Source organism: Cajanus cajan, chromosome 8 (genome assembly GCF_000230855.2).
Source record: "Cajanus cajan strain Asha chromosome 8, NIPB_CcT2T_4, whole genome shotgun sequence".
Classification (NCBI taxonomy): domain Eukaryota; kingdom Viridiplantae; phylum Streptophyta; class Magnoliopsida; order Fabales; family Fabaceae; genus Cajanus; species Cajanus cajan.
In genome coordinates, this window is record NC_138524.1 from 17,811,858 (window position 1) to 17,837,713 (window position 25,856).

The window sequence follows — 25,856 nt, forward strand, 5'->3', positions numbered from 1 at the left end:
TGTACCTAGACCATGAGTGAACTCTATAGGAAACCATTGGATATATTCATGGACTAGCTTCCCTGCAAAGCAGGGTTAAACTATAGTCCTTTGCTTGAGGGGATCATTGTTGGGATATTATCAAAGTTCCACGTTGTTAGAATAAGAAGACACACATGGGTTTATAAACACATCAATGTCTTCATTGGTAAAAGGATTTTTTGGAGATGACCAAAAGTAAAACCATGAAAGCTTAGACCCAAAATAAACAATATCTTACTAATATAGAAATATGTGTGTGTGAAAACCCCTAGTTCACAACCAGTGGTATCAAAGGCTTTTTGGGGTTAACCCATGATCTTTTGGTTAAAGGAGTTTTTTACAAGGTCTTTTGGGAGATGACCAAAAGTAAGATCATGTGGACTTGGATCCAAAGTAGATATATATTATATTAATGTAGAGACATCCCTGTGTGAAAACCCTCCTTCCCCAACAAGTGGTATTAGAGCCGATGATTTTGACTAGGTGATTAACTAAGTGAGTATGATAGAATTGTTAGGTACGTAGATCAAGGCATAAGATCCTTTGTATTGAAAATCTTCTGACAATTGATCCATGTATGGAAAGTCTTCCTATTAACATGGAGGGTTACGAGGCGTGTAACATTATTTGAGTTAACTATAGTGGTAGTGCAAGTACCTAAAGTATGATTGAACTTTGTGGGCCACCATTAAATATCCTCGTGGACTAGCTTCTACGATAAAGGTGGGTTAAACCATGTCATTAGAACAAGAGGACATACATGGATTTATAAATACATAAATGTCCTCATTGGTAAAAACCTTTTTGGGAGATGACTAAAAGTAAATTCATGAGGGCTTAAGCCTAAAGTGAACAATATTTTACCAATGTCTAGACATGTGTGTGTGAAAACCCAAAGTCTACAACAAGTGGTATCAAAGGCCTTTTAGGGTTAAATCATGGTCTTTTATTTGAGGAATCTTTTACAATGCCTTTTGGAAAATTCCCAAAAGCAAAATTATGAGGACTGAAACCCAAAATGGACAATATCATACCTATGTGGAGACATACATATGTGAAAATATGCATTCCACAACAAGTGGTATCAGGGTCGATGGTTTCGACCAGGTAATTAACTAGGAAAGTATGATGGATCTGATAAATGGATTTAGGCATAGGATCCCTTGTATCAAAATCTTATGTGATGATGAGTCTATATATGTTGAGTCTTCATGTTAACATTGAGGGTTAGGAGGTGTGCACTATTATTGTGAGTTAATAATAGGGTGATAATGCAAGTACTTAGATAGTGATTGAGTTTTATAAATTATCATTAGATATACTCATGGACTAGCTTCCACTATAAAAAATTATAAATAATAAAAAAAAGGTTAACTTATGGTTCTTTGTTTGAGAGGATAATTTTTGAAATACAATCAAAATTTCACATCTTCATAACAAAGAATTGTGAATAAAAGATAGACACTAAAAGAGAGGGATTGAATTATGTATGAAGTATTTACCACCAACATAAGCTACTCTTGATCTCTACAAGAATCATAAATATATATATATATATATATATATATATATTCTCTTTTAACATATCTTATTTCATATCCGAATTGATAATTTACTTTTATTTTAGTTAGTTTGAGTGGAAAGTGGTAAAAATATGTGAGAATCTGTCCCGGTAGTACTGCTGACACTGCCACTTGATTTTAGGGTATATGTGCAGATTTATATTTGATAGGATATGCAGTGTATCACTTTCGGTGGTGATATGATGACGTGGCAAATTGTGGATATCTCTCTCAACATTGACTTTTGTTTTTGTTCATTTCATTTTCCTATCTCAATAACACTTCCTCTTTTTTGCGTCACTTCTTTTTTATTTCTTTTTCTTCCAACGCATCAACTTCCTTTTTATCCAATTTAATATTTCATTGGCCACAATTTATGGTTTATAATTAAAGAACTCTACTCTGACCCCCCCTAAAAAACACATTTTGAATGTTTAATAATTGATCACATTTTTTTAATGTAATTAAGTTCTTATCCCCCGCTTCTTTCTCGTTCAAAGATTTAGATTTGAGCATATATAATAAATTTTATAAAATTTTCTATTTTTTTTTATCTCCTCACCTACATTATCTCATCATTCTTTTTCTCCTTTTAAAAAAAAGTGAAAATTTATTATATAAATAACATTACTCAGTAGATTTTGCTGTCTAGAGAAAAAGTGATTAGTTTATTTGTTAAAATATATAAGTAAGAATACACAAAGAAATTTCTTTGAAAGACTCCATAAGAACAATTTCAAGATGTTTAAGCAAAGACCATATAGGTTTTAAAACAATGTAATATATGCTTTAGAGAATAATAAAAAACGACCTGAAAAGAAAAAGATTATATATTATTTTTCTTACCAGATACAAAGGAAATGGAAATTCAAGATATTGATTCTTGCCAACTAGCTAATCAAATGACAAGTTGACAGCTTCGAAATAATGAACTCCGGATTCTTGCCCTAAAATGTCAAAGCCCATACCATACTATATATATATATGTGTACTTCATTAAATTCATCGAAGACATATTTGATTATTAAAAAACAAATACTTCACAATATCTTATATTTCTTCTACCCTTCTTCGAATATGGTTGATCTGCAACTTGCGAGTAGTGGAATGGAAGTGGTCAATACATGCGAATATAATTTAAATATTTTTCTACTCTTTTCATGCAAGAAATTGGGGGCAAGTGTTTCGTACATGTGTAGTATAAGATCGATCGCACGTACGAGCAAAATTATTTCCAACAAAGAAAAGGTCAACTTATTGTGGGAGTGCATGTGTTGAACTCAAGATCATAGCTAGATTTTTAAGGAGAGAAACTGCGAATCACAAATGTGGGTACAACAAAAAAAACTGAAAAACCATAATGTTCGAGTCCAACATGAAAATTAGAATGAAAAAATAAATGGTCAAATTAATATGTTGTCTAATGTCTACATAGGACAACCTCGTGCAACATATAAATTTTTTTTGGTGTGGTTGACTCTTAATAACAGCTAATTGAACTCTTCCAAAGGATATGTTAGGTACCTTCATGAGTTACTTCCTCAATCCTCGATCACCCACATGTGTGTGTATGGTTTTCTTTCTATTTTCTTTGGATGAGATATGATACGATATGCTTCTATGTCATTATCATGCAGATTCTTTTACACTTCTAGGGACCCCGGATACTAGGCAAAGTAATCATGCCCATATATATCTTGCATTAATTTTGATTTTGAACTCCAAGAATGGTTAGGTATTAAGCACATTAATTCCTTTGACATTCATGAGAAAAGTGTTATATCCCATTAAAAGGCTAAGTCCCCATTAGGAATTAATTGAGAATAAGAGTAATTATAGACACTTTCTACTTTAATCTACTAAAATGCCTTTTAAAAGACAAAATGATGAACATCCATAAAATTCAAAACAGTTCATATCTATTATCTAACGTGTTGGTGAGCCCAATAATGCCAACAATGTGACAAATTTAAAGTCGGAATAAAAGGAGATATCTTCTTAGTTATTAATCATCTATTTATTTATATTTTATAATAAAATTGACTCGAATTTATAAAATGTTATTGATAAGCTTGAAGTTAATAAGTATTAATATTTTTCAATAGTCATGAATTATTTGGTTAATATATATTTTATAAAAAAAGAAAATACAAGTACAATAAATATTAACTCAAAATTTAAGTGTTATATATGGGTCGTGCATGATTTTTTTAATCCAAATATACCACAAGTTTTTTTTGAAAAAAAACTCAAAATAAAACATTATATAAATATTACATATCCATCATGCATGGCCATCGCACTGAACAGTGGTCGATACGTGCTACAAAATATTAGCAAATTATCTATTTTTCCCCTTTGATTTTGACAACATAAATTTGATTTGATTGATCAAATTTACTGTTACATTTCACATAAAAATAAGAACAAAATTTGATTTGTTATCTGACGGCTTACGTCTTAAGATTGGTTTTGTTAGAAAATGACTCATCGTGAATTTTAAGATCCACGTTATGCGACATAATTGTAAAATATCTCTTGCCCTCAAATGTCGCGTTACTTATTTATATCATACGTATTATTCTCATCTTCACAAATATTTGTATATATTTTAAGCATAAACATATTTATATACATATTATTTATATTTTTAATTTGATAAACAATGAGAAATATTATAATCTATTATTTTTTTTATTATTTATATCGAATAAGATGAGTTCATACACATGTCTTTATATTAGAGTAATAATGTCCACTTTAAACTTAAACTTTCATATATTTATGTTTTATATACAAAAAAACTTGATATAAAATAAAAAAATTATATGTAGTTTATAAATTTATATTTCTTCTTTTATTTTATTGAAGATGCAAAATTTGGTTGTAGACCGAACTAATTCTTATTACGTTTCATCTTCAACTAGAATCAATGACCTTTGTCAAGCAAGCACTATCATTGTTGGAATTGCTTAATTATGAGGTCTTTGAAGATAGGTTTTTCCTGCTTTTGCTTTTTGTGGGAGGGTTTAGGTGTTGATGAAATGGAAAAAAAACATTGACCAAAAAATGGTTTTAATTTTTGTTTTGAATTTTTGATGGATGTCTTTTTTAGGAAGAAATGTTTTTGTGGCTTGCCAATTACGTACGTGTTGCTTCTTAAAGTAAAACAGCAGACATACTTACACATACAGACTGAGAATTCAAGTATTGTATGACTTTTCGTATGAATTTTATTTTTGACTTTGCTTTTTTATACCTAATGGTTGGCACTTTTCCTGGTATTCAAGTCATGCTATTTCACGAAAACAAATACTGAATTTAATTAAAGCAAAAACAAATTCAAATCAAATCACCACGTTATGCTTAGTCACAACTGACTACTAATATCTTTCAAGAAGACAAGCTTTTATTTAATGTCACGTCTTAATGCTACTGAATTTTCTTAACTAAGATGTTATTATGTTTGAAAGTAATGTATAAAAAAATGTAATTAGGATAAAAGACATTATTAAACGTGGGTACTCAGATTTTTTTTTTCTTTTAGAAATTGATCATCAATAAAATGGATATATATTTTGTACTACTAATAGTATGATTACCAAAATATATTTAAAAAATATTTAAACATATTATATAAGATAAATAATATATATATAATACCAATATATAGGATAGAACATACTATTAGTTCAAATAGAGTCCTTTTGGTTCAAATAGGAGAGGAGAGAGAGGAGTTAAAAATTTTGTTTAATTAAGAGGAGGGAAGAGAGAATAATAACTCTTTTGTTTATTTCACAATGGGATGAAAGAGATTTTAAAAATTTATTTATTTTTATATCCGTATAATTTTAGAATTATAATATCATAAATAAAGATATTTTAGATATTATACTACTAAAAATCTTTTAGGATCCCTCCCTTCCCCTTCAAATTTTCTCAATATTGGAGGAGACTAAAATTAAGTTGGGAGGAAGTTTGCTCTCTCCTTATTCTCCTTTCTTAAAAATTGAACTAAATTTTTAAAAATTCTTCTCCTCTTCTCCACTCTCTTCTAACTAAACATTATGTTAAGAAAGATTTGTACTTAAATTTTATGTATATAAAAAAATATATAATTAAAAAGAAGATTCAATAAAATTAACCAATTAAATTTTTTAGTTAATATTAGTCATCATTAATAAATTAATGAATATTCCATTCTAATAATATAATTATCTAAAAATATAATGTAATCCAATAGGTAAAAATAGTACTAAAATATTCATCTATTGATTGAAAGTACAATACTATATACATGAAATATTAAGTTTTACCATCAATAGTCTCTCTCTATATATATTAGTGAATAAATCGACTAACACATAATTATTTCAAAGAATATTTGTGATTTATAAAAAAATTATATAAGTCATATAATTAAAAGACATATTTTCTCTTATTTTCATATTAAATGAATGAAGCTAGCATGTAATTATTACTTTTATAGGAATGGAAATAACAAGGTCCTTTTCTTCTTTTTGTTGTTTTCTCTTTTTGTCAGTCTGTGCTGCCCCGTTTATAATGCAACTTAAGTGGACGGAAGAATAAATAGTGAATTGGAATAGCAGGAAAGCTTAGCAATTAAGGTTTGCTCACATATTCTCCATTTTATTTGCTTCACAATTTTCACAAAGACAACTTCTATTTATCACGTTACTTTTTTCTTTTCACAAACAACAAAGATAAGATAAATTAAACCAAGAAACCAAAATACAAATATTATGTAAAATATATTTTTATTATAAATAAATGAGAAAGAATATTTCAAAATGATCATGACAATTATTTAATTGTTAAAAATAATTTTATATATGGATTGATACTTTAATACCATATTTTATATCAACTTTTGCTTGTGCCAAATTTGTCTTCACATATTATTTCCCTTTAATTTTGGTACTCATGTTTTCTAATTCTTATCAATTCAACTAGAAGCATTGACCTTGTTTATGTAGAGTTCGTAGTAGCATTATAAACGATAATCATTTGTGTAATTTTTTCAGTTTTGTCTGCTCTGGTCATGGTTAGGTTAACTACATTATACCAACTAATTTGCAGTTCACATTTAAGAAATTATCATCTAAATTAAATTTCTCCTCAACCTTATGTAAACACCCATTTATCTCTCTCTCTGAATTCATGCAATGTGATTCATGTGAATTATATGACTCATCTAAAGTGATGAATGTATTTTATGTGATAAAATGTAGTTATAATAACTATTAATTAATAAAAAAAACTAATGGTCAAAATCATGACAAAAATATAAACATATACTACAAATTATAAAGTTATTATAAAATATTAAACTTTTAATTTTCTAATTAACAATTACAAATATATGTTATATTTTAGGTGTTTTTCTTTCACTTTAGAAATTAAAACTAAAACGTACACACAATTATTTTGTTTTTATTACTGTACATATTTAATACTGTGTATTAAACACAATTATGTGACAAAGTTCAATATGTTATAATTCATAGTTTTTTATTCTCTTGAAGTTTGTTATTTAACAAAAAGTAATTATTTGATAAAAAAAACAAAAGTAATTATCCATTTTCTGTAAAAAAAATTATATAATCTTCCTAAAATAAAAAATTTATGGAATTGAGAGACAAATGGCATCAAACGATAAACTGTTTACCACCCCTTGTAATTCAAGAAAATGATTCTCATGGATCGGATATAGATGATATGTAGAATATATAATAAATGGCAGTTTATAATTCTCATGGATCGGATATAGATGATATGTAGAATATATAATAAAAGAAATTTTATGTACCCATCTTATTTAAAAGGGTACCGATACAGTTTTTTATATTTTATTTTTAATAACTTATTTAAATAATATTTATAATATTTTATTCTTTTAATTTTTAAATTATTTAGGATTTAGAGTTTAGGGTTTATAAATGGCAGTTTATAAAATGTCTCAATATATCCGTTAATTAAACTAAAATGATGTAATGCTTATGTAAGATAATTATATAATCAATTGCATAAGAATAACAATTCTCATTTTCAATATAAACATACATTTCATTTACACGTTCTCAATGGGACATTAAAGATTCTTACGTTATTCACAACAAATCAACAATTGACTTTTTTTTTTTTTTTGTTGGTAGCATCTATGAAACTCGAAAATGTGTATTATATTTTATATAGAGGAGATTAAACTCATTCTGTTACATTTTTAATTAAAAATTATTTATCACATTTCAATGTAAAACTTTTTATAATATCATTTGATTATGCATTATATTTAATTAATCTCTTTCAATAGCTTTTAGCATATATAGTATAATTTTTTTTAATAACATGTTTTGCCATACACTCTGTTATATTTTACACAAGCTTTGAGAAAAAATGAAGAAAAATAATACTTAATGTTATCTTTTATCTTTGATAAAACATTACATGTATTTTTTATATTTTAAAGTTATAAACACAAAAATAATTTAAAAAATTACATTAGAAATTTTATATGCAAAATTTCAAGCTTAAGCTTACTTTTAAATAATTTAAATAAAATATATCATTTAAAAAAAATCACTTAACAAATTTGAACATAAAATTTATTTTACATAATCAATTATATCCATAATCAATTGCATACATAATTAATCATTAAAATAATCCATTTTTTATATTGTTAATCAAAATCAAGATAAAATAATTCACAATTGTTATCACTATATGTGGAATTTAATTAACTATTCGAAATCCACCTAGAAAAATAACAGGAGCATCAAAAATTCAATAAAAAATACCCGTATGAAGAGGACCACCACACAACCAAACGTTTAAGTGGGGATTAATCTTGTATCATGGATAAGGAACATTTCAATAAAATAAAATAAATAAATAAAAGGAAGAAAGACATGTTAATAAAAACAAAAATTAAAATATATTATTGACCAAAAAGGGTAGAAAGACAGTTTAAAAATATTGACTCAAAAATAAAAAAAAGAAATGTATTTTCTTTACAAATAATATAACACTTAATATTATTATTATTACATGTCATCATAAATTTTTATTGATTAATTAATAATTATTTTTGATGAATAGAGAAAATTGGATGGGAAAAAAAAAATGTTACACGTGTCGAGCTACCAAGTTTGGCATCCAGCTGGTGGGTTCTTTTTGTACTCTTGAACAAGAAAGCCCACCATTTTACCGTACAACCACTCACACAATATCCCTTCCCGTCTTTCACTCTCCGAACCCAAGTACTCGCGGAACTTTGACTAGGGAATATCGCAGGAAATTCCAGGAACGCCGTTATTTTTCGTCACCGGTAATAGCAAGTAACCAACCACTTAAGTAAGTGCCTGCCGGTATTTTGTGGGACATCCCCCTCCGCACTCCAAGCGCGCAGGTCATGGGTTTACTTAAGCACCGTGTTTACCGGATGTTGCCGGTTAATTATTTAATTAACTACTATAAACATTTTTAATCAAACGCCTTGTCCAAATCGTTTCGCCGTTTTTCTTGTACGAATTTCGCACGCAAAAGGGAGTTTTTGAATTGAAATTTTCTAAATGTAAAATATGTACATATGGGTATTTTTTTTTTCTTTTCTTTTTGGTGGGAAAATTGGAAAAGGTTGATATTTTGACACACTGGTTCGTGGGATTTTGGTGAAAGAAATAATGAATTTTGGTTGGCCAATCCAATACGAGACAAAGGGATAATGGGATATAGGTTTGTCTTTATTCTACATTATTTGATCTTATGCCCCTCTTTAAGATATGGACTACCAATCTACTACTAATTAAGCACTTTGACAACAACCGCAAAGCATTTCAAAGTGACTCCATAAGCCTTCCTTTTATGCACATGGATTCCATTCAATCTATCTTTAAAAAGTGGTGATGTTAATATTCATTCATTCACGTTCAAATAATATGCCAAGTCATTTCCAATTGAAATTGTGTTTTTATGCCTTCTTCTCGCTTCACTTTATTATTTTATTTTTCTCTCCCACAAAGCAATTTCTTTTTCTTCTAATTAACAAACCAAATCAAAGTCTTTCACTCTTGTCAACAAGTTGTTACTAGCTTGGTATTATATTTGACCACTTTAAGTATTAAAAGAAAAACTTTATTAAAAATGATTTAATTAGTTAATTTTTAATAAAATTGATAGATATTTTATAATAATTTTAAAAAAAAAGTCTACCTCCACTCCTTGCCATCGTGGATGGAGAAGCTCACTTAACATGACCATAAATGCATGGAAGTTGTATAGTGTATGCTTTGGCATGATATAAATGTTTAGATATAGAAAAAAAAAAAAAAAAAACAAAAAGTGACACAAAACGGCCACACATTCCCCATCCCACCCTTGATTGTTACAATTATTTACTCTCATGTCCCTAGTCTCGAGCAAACCCAGCTTGACATGTGCTCTATATATACCTGTTTCTCTCATCTTTTCAACTCACGCCCAACACCATCTCCTAGTTCCTTCCTAACCAGATTCTATCACTATTAGAGTCAGTGTCTTGTTCTCTCTCTCTTTCTCTCTCTCTTACACCAAATTCCTGTTGTTCTCCTTCCCAAAACACACACACACACATACCAAAAAGGTTGCTAGCTAGCTAGCTATAAACACCATCACCATGCCTGAGGCTCCGAGAGACTACAACCTTTTCGAGCAAAACAAGAAAACTCTCGAGTTCATTGAGGATGTCACTGCCAACGCTGACCTTGTCCAGAAGAGGGTCCTCTCCGAAATCCTCTCCAACAATGCAAATGTTGAGTACTTGAGGAGACACGGTCTCAACGGCCAAACCGACCGTGAAACCTTCAAGAAACTCTTGCCTGTCATAACCTACGAGGATATCCAACCTGACATCAACCGCATCGCCAATGGTGACACCTCTCCCATCCTTTGCTCCAAACCCATTTCAGAATTCCTCACTAGGTATGTTTATATGCACACACCAAAACCTCCTCCTCTTTTCGCCTACTTCCAACTTCCTCTTCCATATGAAACACAACCATGATAATAATAAGATTTGAATCTAACAACTCATCATGATCCAATATGGGTTGGCCTAGTGCTTCTAACCTTTTTTGCATTTAGCATAATATAACAAGAATTGAACTTAAGAATTTGACGATCAACCTGACCCGTAAAACTGGCCAATGAGCCAGGTTGGCCTGGTTTAAAACTTAAGGACTCAAGGCCAACCTGGTTTATGGCCTCAGAAATGGACCAGGTTGACCCGATTCTAAACTTAAGGACTCAAGGCCAACCTGGTTCATGGTTTTGAAAATGGACAAGTTAACCGAGTTTTAACTTGAAGTTAAAGAGAAATCAAAAGAAAAGAAAAGATCATGTTTTTTAATCTGGGTTTATCTTAACATGTGGTTTTGGGTGTCTTTGTGATGATGGGGTTGTTGTTTGTGTTATCTTATGATGTGTTGCAGTTCTGGGACATCGGGAGGGGAGAGGAAGCTGATGCCAACAATTGAAGAGGAGCTAGGGAGGAGGAGTTTACTCTATAGCCTGTTGATGCCAGTGATGAGCCAGTTTGTTCCTGGATTAGAGAAGGGCAAAGGAATGTACCTAATGTTCATAAAATCTGAGGCCAAAACACCTGGAGGAATCGTGGCTCGTCCAGTTCTGACGAGCTACTACAAAAGCTCCTACTTCAGAGACAGACCCTATGACCCCTACACCAACTACACCAGCCCAAATGAGACCGTCCTCTGCCCTGACTCCTACCAAAGCATGTACTCCCAACTCCTTTGTGGCCTTTGCCAAAACAAGGAGGTTTTCCGCGTAGGCGCAGTTTTCGCCTCTGGCTTCATAAGGGCCATTAGGTTCCTCGAGAAGCACTGGTCCCTCCTTTGCAACGACATCAGAACCGGAACCATCAACAGCGTCATCACTGACACCACGGTTCGTGAGGCTGTCATGAAGATCCTCAAGCCTGACCCTAGGCTCGCGGATCTCATCCAAAGTGAGTGTAGCAAGAGCTCATGGCAGGGCATAATCACGAGGCTGTGGCCCAATACTAAGTATGTGGATGTTATTGTGACTGGGACAATGTCACAGTACATCCCCACATTGGACTACTATAGCAATGGACTGCCACTTGTGTGCACCATGTATGCATCCAGTGAGTGCTACTTTGGTGTCAACCTCAACCCTCTTTGCAAGCCCAGTGAGGTCTCTTACACCCTCATTCCCACCATGTGCTACTTCGAGTTCTTGCCTGTTAATCGCGCCAATGGGGTGTCCCATGACCCTCTCCACACCCCCAGATCCCTCAATGAGAAAGAACAACAAGAGCTCGTTGAGCTTGTTGATGTCAAACTTGGCCAAGAATATGAACTCGTTGTCACCACCTATGCTGGTAAGTAAGAACAAATATCAAACAACCACCCTTTGGTTAGTCTCACTTTTATCTTAGCATCAAGGTTTTAAATTGCGGTCACGGTACATTATCCAAGGTTTTAAATCGCGGAATTGAGGTCATAGAGATCTCGAAAACACCTTGTTTTATCTTATATCTTATTCTTAGCACAAAATTTGGAGCATGGGTTTGGTATGACAATTGACAGTCTTTTCTTTTTCAGGTTTGTATCGTTACAGAGTTGGTGATGTGCTGAGGGTGGCTGGATTCAAGAACAAGGCACCCCAATTCAACTTTGTGTGCAGAAAGAACGTGGTGTTGAGCATAGACTCGGACAAGACCGATGAGGTGGAGCTTCAGAACGCAATGAAGAATGCAGTGACACACTTGGTACCCTTTGATGCATCAGTGTCCGAGTACACAAGCTATGCAGACACCACAACAATCCCAGGGCACTATGTGTTATACTGGGAACTCGCCCTGAACGGTTCAACCCCAATTCCTCCCTGTGTGTTTGAGGATTGTTGCTTAACCGTGGAGGAATCACTGAACAGTGTGTATCGCCAAGGGCGCGTCTCAGACAAATCAATTGGGCCCCTTGAGATAAAGATTGTGGAACAGGGGACTTTTGACAAGCTCATGGACTATGCCATAAGCCTAGGGGCTTCAATAAATCAGTACAAGACTCCTAGGTGTGTCAAGTTTGCACCTGTGGTGGAGCTCTTGAACTCAAGGGTGGTGGAGAAATATTTTAGTCCAAAATGTCCAAAATGGGTTCCGGGCCACAAGCAGTGGATCAATCAGAATTGATCTAGAATCTAAAGGTGGACATTATTATGTGGTTGGTAGCTTTTCATGGCGGTTCACGTGAACTGTTTTTTGTGGACATGTTAGGAGGGGAGGGAGGGATTTTAATTACTCTTTTTTAGGTTAATTCTATGTTTAAAAAGACTTTGATTTTAGTCCTTGTTTTTAACTTGCATAGTGAACTGAACCTAGCCACTGTAAAAAGCAATTCCTGTTTGAAAGAAAGAAAGTTGTTGTTGTCTAATGCCTTTCTCTTGTCTTTTGTTTTTTTATTAATTTTCTCAACTTTATTATAGACCTTATGATCATAATTCACTAGAATTAGGGTGAAGGATTTGAATAATTTGCATGAAGTTTTGTGTTAAATCTCAGGTACGAACACAAAAAAAGACCCTATAATCATCATAATGTTCGGTTGGAATTGGTTTCTTAGTTGCAGCCTGCAATCATGCATGTTCACTTATGTGTGATGGGGCTTATTTCGTATAACGGCAAACAAGAAAGAAAGACATCACTTCTGAACTCCTTTCTTTTTCTATAGTTTTCAGGAAAAAGCATGCCAACTTTTTCTCCTCCCCAATGCCACTATTTATGTCCAACTAACGAATCATAGTGAAATTAATTAAATACAAAAAAGGGGTAAAGGAAAAAATGTTATCCTGTTTGGGTAAGTGGGCAGGGCTATTCTATTCTGCAAATAAGCTTTGCAATTGCAATTTGATTAAGACTAGTCTGATGAGAATTTTGTCCATAAATTTGAAATTAGTGGAAGGGGATAAATTAAAATAAACCTAGCTTTCAAAAAATGTTGATAAGCTCCTCTCAGCGTGTGAGGCCTCGTGATGGCAAGTAATGAGTCCAAATTCTCTTTCTGCGAGTCTATTTTAACAAATAGTTGTTTGTGTCAGATTCTGTCACTAAGTCAAGGAACTAAAAACCATGTGTGGGTATTAAATCAACAGGGAGGGCTTCTGTTCAAGGCTCAAACATTTTATGCTTTCTTCAGCAACAATTCCAAAAGCAAACAAAACGAAACAACTGTGTGCTAGTGAAGAAATTCCTAGTGACTATTGCTGGCAGTGGCACCACATAACACTAATTCTATGATCATATTATACCCCTTTATTATATGATCACAGTGCCCCACTGTGAACCAACCGAAAGACCAAATCAATCAGCAGTTTTCATGCCATTCAACACTGAAAAAAATAAAAAACCACAGGACTTGTCAAAGATCAAGGACTTGTTTGCTCTTACTCAATGCCAACAAAAAAATTGGAGTCAAGTGAGCAGGGGAAGATAAGGGAGAATCAGTGCAATCAGAGTGTTGTTCCCTGTGTGGTGTGTGCTATATATTCTTTGAAAACAAACAAACAAAAAAACAGTTCTTTTGTTTTAAAGTGGAATATTAAACAACTACTTTGTTCAAGGGTGTGTCAGAGAAAAAATTATAAGTTCAGACAACCCAGAAGAAAGAGACAAACATTTTTTCAGAGACAAAATGTGTTCGGCTTCATAATGCAGCAAAGGTTTCCACAGTGTCACATAGGAGATAAGGTTTGTACCACATTTCAGTTAGTGTTGCCTGATTAGAGTAAGCAGCGAATTTAACTCATGCCTTTGTCCTCTTTATGGTTTTCCATTTTTGTTCTGTATGTTCATTCCAAGGAATTATTTCAACGCTAGGTAGGTTGCAATAATCTTCATCAAATACTTACGTTTGGTCAAGTCACCATAATTTCAGTTTTAACGTTCATTATTGCACTGGGCAGTCGTAACTTTTTTCTCCTTGGCATTTTTGCTGTTATAACTTGTTAATTCTGTTTTTCAAGTGGCACAGCAAAAATAAAGGTCTAGGAACAGTTTTTGTGTCGATTTAGATTAGACTTTTCTTATATTAGCATCATGCATTTAGATGAATTAGTTATATATATATATATATATGTATAAACTTCTGTTGTTATAAATAAGTTATTATGCTAAAAAAAATTATTAAAACATTAATATTAAAAAATATGAAAAATTGATGATCTAAAAAACCCCATAATTATTTTTTTCTGCTCTAAAATTAATTAATTAAAAATTTTAATAATTCTATTATGCATTGGTATAGATGGTAACAATAATATAATTAGATCGATTGGTATATTGGTTAGATACTCTGTACTTATATATTGTAAGGACAATTAATTTAACGAAAAATCTTATATTTGATTTTTATTATGTATAAAAATTATTTTAATTAATAATAATCACAATATCCTTAGTGAAATTTGTATATAATTTAAGCGAAATTTGTATCTAGTTTAGCAGAGTAAAAATACTCGTAAAAAGACTTAAAAAAATTGGTAACCGTGATATAATAATTAGAACATTATGTTACACTAACAAGTAATAAGAAAGCCATTTGCAATTAATTTAAAAATGATTTTTACTTTGATTATCCCAGGAAACATATTTAAGCTTTCCTAATCTGATCATCAACAAAACGAATGTACTTGGGAGCCTAATATGATTTGAGGATTTGATGTCTTGGAATATTTTGCAATAATTGTCCCCATTCGGCAATTAGCATTTGTCTTAGTGTTTTCCAAGTACTAATGTGACGTTGAAATGACTCCAATTAATGTGTTGTTCTTGTTCAGAGTAATTAAAGCATTTGTCAAAAACATTGAATATAGATTTTCTTTTCAAAAAAAAAAAAAAAAATCTAGTGAGTACTTCTTTCCCTCTTGCACTTTTCTTTTGCTGAATATGCTTTAATCTATTATTAATGGACTCTCTCAAGAATCACGGTGTTAGCTTGCAAGTTGCAAAAATGATATTATAATAATGAGAATATAGGTTGCATCGAAGGTCCAACCTTCAGAGATCCAACTCTAAGAATGAGACATTTGCATGATACGATGACGATCCAATTATAATACAACTGTTTTTCTTTCACTCTTTTTTCTCTGTCACATGCTATGTTGCCGTGAGGGTAAATTACTCATCACAAATAACCGTGATTATTTGCACTTGTTACTCTCTAGTGCACAATATGTTTTACTGTAATAGAACATGCATCAATCAATATAATACATGAATTTTCTGACAAACTGGACCAATGCCTGTTAGGTTAGGTTTCAAAAATACTAAAATATAAAAAATAAAAAAATTGGGTGAATTATTATGGTTAGTTTATTGGTGAAAATTTGAGATAGCAAAAGCAAACATAATATTTTAACATTATAATTTTTTTGATAAATAAAAAAATACACTATTTGTCACTACATCAACACGAATGGTTTGATTTGATTAATATAAAAAATAAAAAAAAATACGAGTCTTCCTGGATCATAGAACATTTTAAGGGTCCCATTGCTGTCTGTCACGTGGCAGATTAATAGCAGCAGGACTACGGTTGTTACGGTAGGACCGCATCTCTTCTGATAGAGATCAATTGATCAACGTTCTTTCATTTTATTATGGCTTAAATATGTTTTTAGTTTCTCAAATTTAGGGTAATTTTGTTTCTGGTCCCTCAAATTTAAAATTGTTATTTTTAGTCCTTATAATTTCAAAAAATCTTATTTTAGTTCTTATATTCAAATTTTGTTAAGAAATTTATTAAATATTATTGCATAAAATCTACCTATTAGTGTCCTTATTAGTGAAAATATCACATTAAATCCGGTTGATATTACATAACTATCTTAATTAGTCACTTTCAAATATGTTATTGGTAACCTAAGGGACTAAAACAAAACTTTTGAAAATTACAGAGACTAAAAACAACAGTTTTAAATTTGAGGGACCAAAATCAAATTTATCTTAAATTTGAGGGACTAAAAACATATTTAAGCCTTTTATTATTTATAGAAAAATATTATAAAGACACGATCGAGGAACATCAAATTAGATCTTTTTGCTTTTACTAAAACTTCTCCCTCTAAATTATTTGGCTTATGCTAGTATTTAATAATTTCTTTTTTGTTTAATCATCTTAATGTGAAAAATTTGCTTTTGCCAAAAAAAGAAAAGAGCCCACAGAGGAAGAATAAGAACATGGAAGAAAAGGAAAACTTTGAACGAAGGGGAAAATGATTTTGTTGATTTTTCTCAGCATGCTAGTATTGATTCTCGTTACGTTAATGTTTCTTGTACGTAAAAATGTGGTCACTTAGGTTAGCTCCTATATATGTAGAGTGTGTAATATAGGAAAACGAAAAGTGGGAAAAGGAAATATAAATGATGATATATAATATGTAAAAAGTTGGTTGAACCATGAAATGCAATAGCATAGTAAAAATTGATCGACTCAAAAATAAAATAAAATAAAAATAGCATGGTAAAAATAAGTCACAACAACTTGTCTGAATCTTAAAAAAAATGTTCGAATATGATTTAACTCACTCTAGCTAAATTATTTGTTTTCACTTACTAGCTATATTAAAACATTTTTAAATATTTGATTAAAAATAATCCACCTTTTAAGTTTGATGCATGCACCAACTTATTTAAATATATAAATAATTTATATCTTATATTTTATTTTTTCATAGTTTTAAACTTATATACTAAGATTTAGACTGACTCATATAAAGACTAAAGATTATTTTGAAAATAAAAATAGATAAGTTATTTTATTAAAAATAGGTAGAGTTGTCAATTGGATTAATTTGATAAGTTAGCTCGGTCAATCCAAAAATAATTTTGCTCTTTGCTAAGCTTGGCATGCCAAATGCTCTTAGATTAGGTTGTTTTACTTATTTATAGATTGACGTGTTAAATTAATAATTGAAATAATTCAAATTAACATCAATCTGCAATGTGCTATAAAATAATATAATAAAACATAATAATATTACAAAAATAATAATTTTTTATTTTTCTTATCTACCTTTACTTATAAGTTTAGAGTTAAGAATAAACATTTGCAGTAAAGTGTTTTTAATTAAATAAGAAAAATTAAAGAATGTCTTAACTACTATTTGGAGTAGAATATATTTGACTTCTGATGCATGAACATCTATAATTAACTAGACTATATGATTGTGACAGTTGATTATGTTGCTTTAAATTGGAGGCTAAACAATAAATTGTTTTCATTTTATAAATTGGATAGTTCACATATCGAATTAGAATTATTTGAAAAATTACTTGGAGCTCTTAAGGAGTAGGGGATAAATAAAAAAATATTTTCTCTCACATAGGAAAATGCCTGTTCCAATGGTAGGATGGTCAAAATTTTTAGAGAAAATATGAAATTTATTATTTATTGATATATAGTGTTACATTTGCTTTGTAACCTTTGATTATTATTTACCATATTTTTATTTGAGTATTAAATTGTAAACAATATTATATGATTTAAAAAATAATTAGGGTGAATTTTCAACTTCAAGAAAAATAATGACAGATAAAATTAACATAATTTATATACAAATATTGTTAGAATAACTTTTGTAATTAACTTGAAGTGATAGGATGTCATTAACATACAGAAATAACAAGATATTTATGACAATATATAATATAAATTAATCATGTTATAAATTTTGTTTTTCTTTTTCATTATAAAAAATTTGATTTATTTTTTTAATATATTTTTAACATAAAATAATATTTAACTCGTGTAAATCAAGTTATACTAGATTAGTCTGATTTATTTGACACTTCTAAAAATAAGTCAATTGTTGAATGTAAAAAATAACCCAAATTTTTTGAGTTATAAAGTTAATCTTATCACAGTACTCCTAAATTATGGTACCATTTCCGAGTATCAATCATTTATTTATAGCAAACTTTTTCAAGACTTTATAAGAATCAGGCATTAAGCATTGTTAAAAATATTTTTACTGTACTTCACTTATCTGTTAAGCACCTGGTACAATTAACAGATGTGTTGGAAAGGTAGATTCTTATTAGAATCAATTTTTGATAATTAAAAAGGAGTTAAAAAATTCCCGACGTATATGCTCTAAAGAGACTTATCAATTCATATACTCATAAATAAAACCATTGGCTATATATGTCTTTTTTAACATGAGATAATTTAGATCCTGGAAATCTGATGTGTTATCTAATTAAAGAGGATTTTCCCCCTTTTAAATGAATAGGTGCAGCCAGACAAGTTATGCTAATTTATTTTGTGATCCAAAAATTTGAAAAGAAGGTTGTCACAAGATGAATCAAACTTGATTCTTTTTGCCTTTCAAAAAGAAGAAATAAATTCAAAACCTGGTTCTTCAAAAGTTTATTCCTACTTAACCACTACATATATATATTTTTTGTAGTTCTTGATTAATGAGCATTAACATATATTTGGAATCATGGTCAATAATTCACTGGCATAGAAATGGTGTACACAAATGGTGTGCTGTGTGCAGTAAACACGTACGTACGTAAATTATATAATGAAGAATTATTAGTATTATTATTATACAACGTAAAAGTGGTACCTGGGTATGTGAATTGGACTTTCACTCATCATGATTGAAGTAAGGAAGAAGGATTATTGTACTCTCTTCGTAGCATATCAAGGGTTGACACATGTCCATGCAGTTAACTTTGTGTAAATATATGAGAAATAAAAGCTTGGCTTAATTCCTCGTGTCACCTACTGATATGATTCTTTCAGATCCAGTATCAGGATGACACAAAGTCATTTTTACTTGAATACAGTGTTCCTGGTCACAATTATTAGTTAAATTTTTTAGATCTATTTAAATAATAAAAAAATGTATGCCATTTATATTAGAGAAATTATATTACATTAATATATATATATATAGAGGAGGGTTCAAACGATACCGGTGTAACTTTTACTAAGTGTTACACCGCTTAATAACTTTATATTAAATATGAATTTTGAAAATTCAACCGTTAGATTGAAAGTTCATATCTCTTAGATTATATATGTCAAATTTTGTTAAAATTGAACAACAACTTGAAGGTAATCAAAGTGTTCATATTTTAGTATATTTTGAAATGTATATATTACGTCAATTTTGTTTTGTGAGAATGAAGTATCAAATCATCTTAGATTAATATAAAATTTGACATATATGATCTAAGAGATATGAACTTTCAATCTAACGGTTGGATTTTCAAAATTCACATTTAATATAAAGTTATTAAGCGGTGTAACACTTAGTAAAAGTTACACCGGTGTCGTTTGAACCTTCCTCGTATATATATATATATATATATATATATATATATATATATATATGTAATGTAGAGATAAAAAAAAGGAAAAATATGAAATAAAGTAAATGATACGATTAAAAAATGGTGTTAATTAATTTGTAACATAAATATGATTTTATTTTAGTATAAAGGGTATTCTCTTACTCGGAGTCAAATTTACTATTATTTCAAAGTACATAAATTCTTTTAAGATTGACATTCACGACTAATATTCTTTTGTATGTAAAGACTCAAACATTTTTTTATAAAATTTTTGGTAAACTTATTCCTTTAAAAGAAAGAAAAATAAAATATGAATAAACTAATTTGTAAAAATTCTCATATATTAGTTTTTTCAAAATATTTTTTAAAATTTTTGTACAAGTTAATTTTAATTTATAAAATTTATTTTATTTTATTTTCTTAAAAATGGATTACAAGCAATATTATCTAAAACTGACCTTTAATGTTTGAATCCTTGTCCACATATTAATTTCTATATATTAAACACAAAACTTTATTTTATATGAGAATATTTTTTAAAAATTTCTTTAAAGAAAATTTTTAGAAAATTTTTAACTTTTTATTTAATTTAATTTTTATTTATCATATTTATAAAATAAATTATTAATAAATAAAAATAATATTGGTTATAATATAACTAATTTATTATAAATTTAAAAATATAATTTATATGTTTAAAATATTTATTTATATAAATTTTGAATATAATTTAATTATTTAAATATAATATTTATTTATATATAATATATTATAAATTTTAGTTACGTATAATAAATATTTAGTCTACAAACATACTAAAATATTAGTTTAGAAATTATTATTTAACAACTATATCATGCCATAATGTTACAAATATGATATTTTTTTTCATAATATATTTATTTTAATATTAATTTAAACTTTTTAATACTATTGTCTTTATAATCAAAAAAGCTAATGTTTGGAGATATTTTTATTCAAATACCCAAAAGCAAAAACAAATTTAACCAGCCACACAACATTACATTTTATTCACCTAAATATGCAACATATGTTTAGACATGCCATTTTTAATAACAGCTTTATACGTGCCTGTTTTTTTTTGCATATGGCATCACATAAACTTATGCACAAAAGACAAGTACGTTTATAAATGTTCCGACGTAACATGTGAACACATTCATAAAAGACAAACATGCTTAAAAATGTTGTGAGATAACATACCATATTTAGATACACAATTTATAACATTGTATGATTGGGTAAATTTACTTTTATTTTTGTGTATGTGGGTAAAAAGTTCCATGTTTGGGGATATTTAGATAGCACAATCAAGTAGCCCAGTTGAGTACGGGTGAGGGTCTAGTTTGGTGTCCAAAAATTAGGCTAATTGATTGGAATAGGTGGGGTAGCTAAAGGGTAGAGGGCAAGGCTAAGCTATTGCCTATTAACTATTATATGTTAGTAACATAATTTGTTAAAGAAAATACTCATTATAATAAATATTACGTATAATGACATATAAAAATATTATTATAAATATAATATATATAGGTATATATCTATTTTATATATAATTACATATAATTTTAATGTTAATTTTGAATGAAATTTAACAATATATTTTATATGTCAATTTATATTTTATTTTGTAATAATATATTAATATATATTATATTTATTATGTGAGTAAAAGTATTTTTTAGTAACATATTATATTACTATATTCTTTTTAATATATATTAACATAACTGGAGCCGAAAGTTAAAGTTCTGGTGGCTTTTATCTGCTAGGTACCCTAGTTTTGAAAACTGATCAAATTAGAACTTGGCACGCATGTGAACTCTCTTAAATGTGATAATAATGCACCACTGTTGAGTTTCACGATAACGACAGTAAGAAGTGTTAATCAAAATGAAAAATAAAATTAAAAAACTTTGCATGTACCATAGATACAAAACACAGAAAATGAGAGTTCAATAATTTAGTCAAATGGAAAGTTGCATTTTGCTTTCCTTTTTATATTACATCATAAATAATGAACCAGGAAATATATCTATGATATCAATTGTTATATTTCCTCTTGTTGATCACTTCAATGTCAGCATTTTCTTTTATATTTCTGTGTTTATTTAATTTTTGTGGTTAAAGATGAAACAAGTAGCCAAAGAATAATAGATGGTCTTAACTCCAAGCAAGAGAGTAGGGAGTTATATAGTGAGAATATGAATAAAAAAAATTAACTAAAAAGAAAAGCAAAAGGCTTTATGTTGATATATGAACAGTGAGCCTTACTTTATTTTGTTGACCATGTAGCCAACAATGATAAAGATGGCAAGCAATTATATCAACAACAAATAACTTGATGATTTAAACTAAGCGAAGTGTGATGTAAACTAAACGGTGACCTCTGATAGGACATGAAGTCACAACAATAATTAGGCACTAGATGATTGATATATAGAATTGAAAACTTGAGGATAACCTTGAAGTTTGGGTGTATGTGTGTGTGAGAAAAAGATGATGGGGGTGAGAATAATATAACCAATTATATAGTTTAACTTAATGACATAGGAGGTTTTAGTTATATACTTATTTTGCGTACTATAAGAAAATTGTTATAGTGACACATACTCTATAGTGATATAATATGTGTTACTAAAAACTACTTTTACCCACACAATAAATATAATATATGTTGATATATTGTTAAAAAATGTATGTATAGATTATAGTGACACACAAAATATGTTGTTAAATTTCGTTTAAAATCAACACTAAAATTGTATGTAACTATATGTCAAATAGGTATATATCTACATATATATTATACCTATGGTGACACTTTTTGTATGTCACTATATAGAACATTTTTTGTAGTAGCATGCAATCCATGCGAGTTTCAATTTAGTGACTAATTAAATTTAATTATGTTATATATATATATATATATATATATATATATATATATATATATATATTTATGAGTATGATCTATCAATATTTTAAAGTTGATAATTAAAGACTAATTTACACTCACAATAATCATGTTATATAAAATTAAACACAATTTTAATTTGAGAATTATTCTTTAATAACATTGAAAAACACTAATAAGGTGATGGAGTGTATAAGGTTTTGTTTGCTTTTTTCAAATACTTTAAAAAATAAAGAAAAATTCAAATAATTTTTTTTATTTTATTTTATTTATGGAATTAAAATAACTTATGCATAAATTAAAAATAAAATTTTTTAAAATTAATAGAGAAAGAGTTTGTAAAAATTAGTTTATACATAATTTAATTTTAATTTATAAAAAAAAATTAATATTTTTTATTTTTTATTTTTTACAAGTGTTTTCAGATAAATTTATTCAAATAGATTTTAAGTAGGTTTAAATATGTTTTTAGTCCCTCAAATTTAAGATAAAATTATTTTTGGTCCCTCAAATTTAAAATTATTATTTTTAGTCCCTGTAATTTTCAAAAATCTTATTTTAGTCCCTCAGATCACCAATAATATATCTGAAAGTAACAAATTAGGGCGATATGCAATATCAATTGGATTTAATATGATATTTTCACTAACAGAGATATCAATAGATAGATTTTATGCAATACTATTTGATAAATTTTTTAACAAAATTTGAATATAATGACTAAAATGAGATTTTTTTAAATTACAAGGACTAAAAACATTAATTTTAAATTTGAGGAACAAAAAAAAAATTATCCTAAATTTGAGGGACTAAAAACATATTTAAGCCTTTTAAGTATGACTAAAAATTCGCATGACAAATGTAACCTTGCCGGCCATGCACCACTATCATTACATGAGTGAAACATATTTCTTTATCTAGGTTGAATAGCTATGGGGATTTAAAAAAAATATATAAATGGTAAAATCCTATATTTATTATCCCTTTATTAGAAATTGATAGTAGATGAGAGACACACTAAACAGATTAAATAAAAAAAAAATTAACATACTAAAATCCAACATTAGTGAAAATTTTTAGTAGCTGAAAGAGTCTACACTCAGTGAAATCATCCATGATGTCATGATTTATGTATAGTTAAATATAACTTAATTAACTTTTTTCATAAAAATAAATAAATAAATAAAGTCGATTGAAATAGATATTATTTTGACTAATGGATGAGTAATGATTCATCCTTTTTTCCCCTTTTAAAATTTAGTGAATTTCTAAATTATAATAAATGAAGAATTGCTAATAATTCCTTTTCATATTCAAAGACTTGTCTTCAAATATTGTTTGTAACCTTGAGAGCGCATTTCTTACTACTCTATCACATTCATCACATCGTTGCCATTTTGAGCTGTTGGAGATGTATTATTCAATTCCTTTCAAGTGTTTCACAGTTGTTCCTTCAAATCTCAATTGAATTTTCAGGATTTCATTATTTCCAAGTGAGTGAATATATTTTAGAAAATAAGTGTATTAAGCTATTGATTAAAAAATCAATCATTGAGAATGAGATTGTAACTGTAGCTTCAAATTTAGTTCAGTATACACTCAACAATTGTTTTTTTTTTTTTTTGTTTTTTTTTTTATCTCAATTATTATTTGTAAAGTAAAAGCAGACAAAACTTAAATGTAATTTGTTTTCAATTTCTTTTATATCATTTTTCAATTAGAATTATAATTTATCTTGTTAATGTATAATAAAAAAAATTGTATAATCAACTCCTATATAATATACAAAAACTACTATTTCGTGCATGAATAATTTTATAAATTTCTTTTTAATGAGAGAGTTTGTAGAAGTTTTTTTAACTTCTTATTTAATTTGATTTTTATTTATCATAAATATTTATGAATTAAATATTAATATTTTAAAAAAATTATCAGTAAAAATAATTTTTATAAAATATAATTTTTATGTTTATAAATATCTATTTATATAAATTTGAAATATAATTTATATACTCAAACATAATATTTATTTTTATATATAATTTATTATAAATTTTAATTATATATAATAAAGATACTTATACATTACATATCTTAAAATACTGATTAAGTTATTAAAATAAAAATTCAATTCTAATTAGAAAGGAAAAATATCGTAAAATACTAATTATTATGACATAATTTTATCGGTTAATTAATGATTAATAAAATGATATGATCACCTTGCAATAAAAAAAATAATGTCATAAGGTTATTAAGAGCAATTCCAATGGGAGTTGCTTGTCCTATGAAGCAACTCAAACACTGGTTTCTTGCCATTGGAGGACTCTGATGTAGTAACATGAGTTGTTTGAAGAAGAGAGAGAGTTGCTTCTTCAAGCAACCGTTCCTTACTAGATTTCAAGCAGATCTTATTGAACATATTTGGGAACGTTTTATAAATAATAATGATGAAAAATTAATTTTGTATAATGGTAATTCTATTTTATTTTTAATATCTACTTATTGTGTATTTTTTCTCGTAATTTATTTTTTTTTCATTGTAATGTAATTATCCTTTTTAATAAAAATTTAAAATTGGTTCATAAATGATTAGAAAGAAAAAATTTTAAAAGTTGAATTTCTTAAAGTTTCTTACCATTGGAGTAAATTTGTGTTTGAGTTGCTTAATACTAACATGGCACACTAAAAAGGAATCACTTTTTTTCATTTTTCAATGCATGAAACAACTCAAATGAGTTGCTTACATTATAGATGCCCTAAAATATGTCAAAAAGTTGCTAATTAAATATGATTTACAATTAATTAATAATGTTAAGAAATTATTGACTCTCACACATGATTAATTATATATATATATATATATAATTAGTTAATTTTATATCACAAATGGTTAATAATAAATTAATGTAATTATATATAAATTATT

The 25,856-nt window shown here is 28.4% G+C and overlaps 1 protein-coding gene across 1 annotated transcript; it reads left to right on the forward strand.

Moving 5' to 3' along the window:
- The first annotated feature begins 10,064 nt into the window (after positions 1–10,064).
- On the forward strand, positions 10,065–13,057 carry DFL1 (Auxin-responsive GH3 family protein). The gene is made up of 3 exons (XM_020381942.3): positions 10,065–10,565; positions 11,075–12,006; positions 12,230–13,057. Exons 1-3 carry the CDS (start codon positions 10,261–10,263, stop codon positions 12,814–12,816), a joined length of 1,824 nt encoding a protein of 607 aa, XP_020237531.1. The 5' UTR covers positions 10,065–10,260; the 3' UTR covers positions 12,817–13,057.
- Positions 13,058–25,856: the final 12,799 nt, after the last annotated feature.